The 5,246-nt window shown below is 39.0% G+C and overlaps 1 protein-coding gene across 6 annotated transcripts; it reads left to right on the forward strand.

Moving 5' to 3' along the window:
- Positions 1-539: 539 nt before the first annotated feature.
- Positions 540-3,655, forward strand: LOC114828663. Of its 6 annotated transcripts, none has more exons than XR_004576158.1 (7): positions 540-704; positions 1,073-1,329; positions 1,485-1,844; positions 2,149-2,245; positions 2,354-2,393; positions 2,580-2,764; positions 2,948-3,655. XR_004576158.1 is itself a non-coding variant. In XM_034294306.1 (7 exons), the coding sequence occupies exons 3-7, from the start codon at positions 1,607-1,609 to the stop codon at positions 3,005-3,007; spliced, it is 531 nt and encodes a 176-aa protein (XP_034150197.1). In that variant the 5' UTR covers positions 540-704; positions 1,070-1,329; positions 1,485-1,606; the 3' UTR covers positions 3,008-3,655. The 6 variants fall into 6 exon arrangements, 4 of the variants coding, with proteins under 4 accessions (XP_034150197.1, XP_034150196.1, XP_034150198.1 ...); XR_004576159.1 differs by having other exon boundaries at positions 2,632-2,764; XM_034294306.1 differs by having other exon boundaries at positions 1,070-1,329; positions 2,669-2,764.
- Positions 3,656-5,246: the final 1,591 nt, after the last annotated feature.

The raw sequence follows: 5,246 nt of genomic DNA on the forward strand, positions 1-5,246 counted from the left end.
AGGTGGAAATGTGATGGGTCTTTTAGGATCTGGGTTGAGAAGGCATTGGGAAGCTGAGACCAAAACACCCAACAAAAATGGTTCTATAATTTATTCAAGGCATGGTTGTCCATTTGTTTCCACATTCCAGTATAAATCAACACATTTTCAACCGTTTTGAAAGAATTCCATTATCTTTTTCCATACATCAGATGATAATGTTGTCCATTTTATTTTAAAATCAATCAATCACGTACAAACATACAAAAGGGGAACAGGAGATCCAGGATGCAGAGATCCAATGTCTACATGTTCCATGTTCCAACTCAGACATGTCCTGTTAAGAAAAATTCAGGTCAGCTACACACAGCTCCAATCTGTCCCCAGAACACTACCTGACAAACAGGGGGTTTAAATACACCACTGGAAAGTCACAAGACAATTCAAATAACCAATTTCCTGTTGTTGTAAAACATTCAGGTAGTCACCTGGGACCTAACCAGTACTACACAGACAGTTACGCCCCCTCCAAAGGCTCCTGGGTGAAGAGGAAAGATGAAGAGGGACAACCACCCAAGATGTGTTCATGTTTGCTTCTTAATGGTTTCAAGTGTATTTATTCAACTGTTATAAAGTGTTGTTGTTTATGTCTCTAAGACTACAAGGTGGCACGACGATGAGAGCTACAGGAAGTGTGTTGGTGGTCGTTATCTGGTCTGTAACAGGTACAGTAAGGACTCAGTAACTGGTTAAACAAATTTATATTGTAAGGCTCACTGAATAAAGAAAGATATTGTGAATACAATTCTTGAATGCCAACAATTCAAGAAGCATGTGAACTAATATATTATATTATTAGTATTAATATTAATAATTATTTTATGCATTTATATTATGCATTTTTTCTGATAGACATTAGACTTATTTTAATGTGTATCAAAACATTTTAAAATGTGTTTGTAACACATTTGTATGGAAGAATATAATTATGTTTATTGACAATGTCTGTTAGGCTTCTCTGTGTAACTTCTCACAGTACTTCTCTCATCTCACTGAGTGACTTTCCTCTGTGGGTTCCATTCACACAAAGCAGGAACTATGGCAACAAAATGTGGACAAACAAGCCTACTGATGGTGTCTCCCACCAACCCAGTGTGGGGGCAGAAAGTGATATTGACCTGTAACGCCCCTGTAGTCTGAGTGACAACCAAAACCACACCTACATCGGGTACAAGAATGGATACCGTCTTGTCGATTCCCCCCTCCGGCAATACACTGAAACCAGTTATTATACACACAGTTACTCCTGTGCTGTAAATGGTTCTGAGGATCTCCGCTCTCCTGTAGTCTGTAAGTCTGGATCCAAGCACAGTTATTGAAGTTTTGCATCTGATTCACATTCTTACTATCCATAATTTTCATTTTAATTTTCCAGTGTGTATCAGGAGATGTAAAAACAATTGTCAAATAATCTAAATACATTGACAGGATTCTGTATATTTCAGGTATTCTGGGTAAGTCCTGTTTCAATGTGACTTACACCCATCAGACAATCTCTGCCTTGATCGGCTCAACAGTGGATCTTCCCTGCACATACCAACATCCGAATAACCATACAGTCATAGAAATGAACTGGTATATACAAGGAGAACGTAATAAGGCGCCAACAAACCTGAAATCATTGCCAGAGTATTCAGGTCGTGTGAAGTACCTTGGAGATAATGTGAGTGACTGTACCCTGAGAATCACAGACCTGAGAGAGACTGACTCAGCTGAGTACAAGTTCAGGTGTAAATTCACCTTGAGTAACAATAGGTTTGCAGAGTGGGGGTACAGCTTCTCAGGAACTACTCTGACTGTCTCAGGTAATATTGCACAAACATGCTGAAATCTATGCTTGAAGTGACTGTGAGGATATAAAATACTTTACTGTATACAGTACAACTACTAAAACTAGTACTAAAATGAATATTTGCATAAAATAATATTTATACAATACATCAATGAAGCTGCAAGAGTATTTAATAGACCACTGGAAAATGGTAATTTTTGAGAACAGCTGTGGTCATTCTGAAAATACAAAGAATCAAAGATCATTCCCAGACATCTGTCTCAACACCTTTATATCTTCCCTGGTTTCCACTATGTTATATCCCTAAATTGGAATAGGACATGCTCTCCTGTCTCCCTGGGTTCCCGTGGTTACAGTGGGGGCCGTCCTCACTGTTGCAGTTCTTCTAGTCACCATCTACTGTACCCTGAGGAGGTCAGCATTTCCTAGACAGATTAATGTCAAGTATATCAGGGACTGTAAATACAACTAATAACCACTAGATGTCAGTAGACAGCGTAACATACTTTATCCTCTTTACAGGAGATCTACAGGAGGAAGTGACGCTACAACAGACCCACAGGTGATTATATCAGTTACACTGATGACAACAGTGTTCTCTACACAGTCTGGCTCTATTGTTATCCTGACATTTCCCCCCACAGAGTGTCCATCCTGATCCTAACAGTGACATGTACTCAGCTCTCTCCCACACAGAGTGTCCATCCTGATCCTAACAGTGACATGTACTCAGCTCTCTCCCCCACAGAGAGTCCATCCTGATCCTAACAGTGACATGTACTCAGCTCTGTCCCCCACAGAGTGTCCATCCTGATCCTAACAGTGACATGTACTCAGCTCTCTACCCCACAGAGTGTCCATCCTGATCCTAACAGTGACATGTACTCAGCTCTGAACATGAGGAACAGATCAACAGACTACGACACTCTAAATGTAAGTACAGCATTATGTTTTATTTTGAAGCAGCCTAAGAGAGTCTGAGTGAGAGAGAGTTTGTTTTTCAGATGTGTATTGTGTGTGTGTGTGTGCGTGTGTGCTTGTGCACGTGTGAACATTTAGATAATATTATTATCTTACATTTTTTAATGGTGGGTCATCCATTCTATCTTCTTGCAGACTCACCCACTGACCAACCAACAGATAGATGCAGAGCCCCATGTTTATGAGAACTTATGAGAACCACCACAGAATCTGGACTGAAGAGAACCACCACAGAACCTGGATTGTAAAGAACTACCACAGAATCTGGACTGAAGAGAACCACCACAGAACCTGGACTGAAGAGAACCACCACAGAACCTGGACTGAAGAAAACCAACACAGAACCTGGACTGTATAGAACCAACACAGAACCTAGATTGTATTCGCTTACTTTCTGACTGTCTCTATACTTTTGAAGATGCCATTCTCCTGAATTATTTTCCTTCACTGGATTTCTCTAAAAGAATAAGGTTGTTTTTGACAACCATGTTCACAATGGCTACTTCTACTATCATCAACTGGTGTCTCAATTTAATGTGAAGTAGTGTTTGGAACACATTTACATTTAAATACATTTTAGAGAATTTGAATACAAGCTTCACATTCATGTAATTTTCCTGTATTGTTCTACTTGTGCTAATACATACAGAGTACAGAAAAATGGATAGTCAGCATAGACAGAAAGGTTTACAGTAAATTACCATTTAACAGTAAAAGCAGCTCAGGTTTGTCTTCCTGCTTCCCTCATTGTCACACCAAGTACAAGAACATGGTCCAGTACAGTGTCACAAATCTCCTTAGAGATTATTGTTCTTCTTCCTCTCCCATGTCCACCTCTCTTTCTTCCTCTCCTCTACTTCTCTTTGACATTGTCATCCATTGTTCCAAAACAAAGGTGAGTTCACCTGTGGTCCTTTTTATTCAAGCCATCTTCCTGATCACCTCTTGACTAAGTAGCTAATTAGTCAAGTTAAGTAACACACTGACAATAGTGTTGAGAATGTTGGACTTGTAATGCTTCGAGATTGGTAATTGAATGGTGACAGTATGGTGACAAAGAGAGATGTGTATGTTTTAATATGAATGGTAAATGGTCTTCCACCTCAAACTTTGAAAAAGGCTTTGTGAACATTGTTAAAAAAAAAAGTTTTAGCATGTTAGTGGTTGTGAAAAACTGTACAAGCATCATAGTAATCGAGAAAATCTGTAATCTAATCATTATCTCTTGTTTTCCTGAAATCTGAACCTTTCTTACTCTATGAAATTGTTGCAAATAGAAACTCAGATATGACCTTTTTCATGAAATAAGGACTGATTTTGTTTCACATGATTTACTCAACTGAGTTTTGCTGGAGAACTTTATTAAACTGTTTTTGTGGAAAAGCAATAAAATAATTATTTTGTGGGGAAAAGGAGTTCTGTTGTTGTTTTTGGGTTATGATGGAGGTCTGCTTGACCCCAAGTTCAATGAAAGTGACTCAGATATCAAGATTCTATCTTAAACAGGAAGGACAATATACAACCTCATTGCTATTTGTCATCTTTGAACATGTGACACATACACTGTGTTTCCTCATTGTCAGTCAGTGTGAAAAAGTCAGCATAGTCAGCAAACATGACAAAACTATGCAGTGTGTAAACACAGGAGAAAAACCTTATAACAGTCTGTGTGGTTTCCATAAGCCCCTATGGTTTAATGGCAGTCGGTGGGTTGTACATGCCACATGAAGAAGTTTGAACAAGCCACTCAAAGACATTCACAGACGTGTCACAAAGCCACTCCTGTGTTGTCTTGGCTGTGGGCTTTGGGTCGTTCTGCTAAAAGATCCACCTTCAGCTTAGTCTGAAGTCCTGTCCACTCTGGATAAAGTTTTCTCTGGATCATCTCTCATGGTAGGGATGGTGTTATCCTGATGTGCGGTGTTAAGGAAAAGGTTATTTATGATACTGGGGCCTTTTTTCGGAGTATCTATCCTAATCCTGGACTGTGGAGAATTTCTTTTGAATGAATGCTGTTTTGAGTTATTTTTTTTTTTAAAGGAACCCTCTTCCAGCTACAACAAAAGTGAACAGGGCAACGGACATAGCATTCGAAATACATGCGGTTTTCCAAAACGGGAAGGCCAGGGTATATTGATATAGGTCTCTGGATGTTTAGTATGTTCAAAAAATTGTTCAGTTTCAAGTAGAACATAACCATTGATACCAAGCTCGTTTTGACACATTTTGTTCAGGAGAACATACAGAGACCTACATGTATATCCATACACAGCAGCCTTTCCATTTTGGAATGTATCATATATTTTCGGACGCTACATCTTTTGCCCCGTTCAGTTCCAATTTAGCCTAGAGAGACACTGCAGGAAAAATTGTAAACACTCAAAATGAAATTAATTCCAAAAAATAATGTCTCCATAGTCCAAGATTAGGCTAT

This window comes from Esox lucius, chromosome 9, assembly GCF_011004845.1.
Source record: "Esox lucius isolate fEsoLuc1 chromosome 9, fEsoLuc1.pri, whole genome shotgun sequence".
NCBI classification, from domain to species: Eukaryota; Metazoa; Chordata; class Actinopteri; order Esociformes; family Esocidae; genus Esox; species Esox lucius.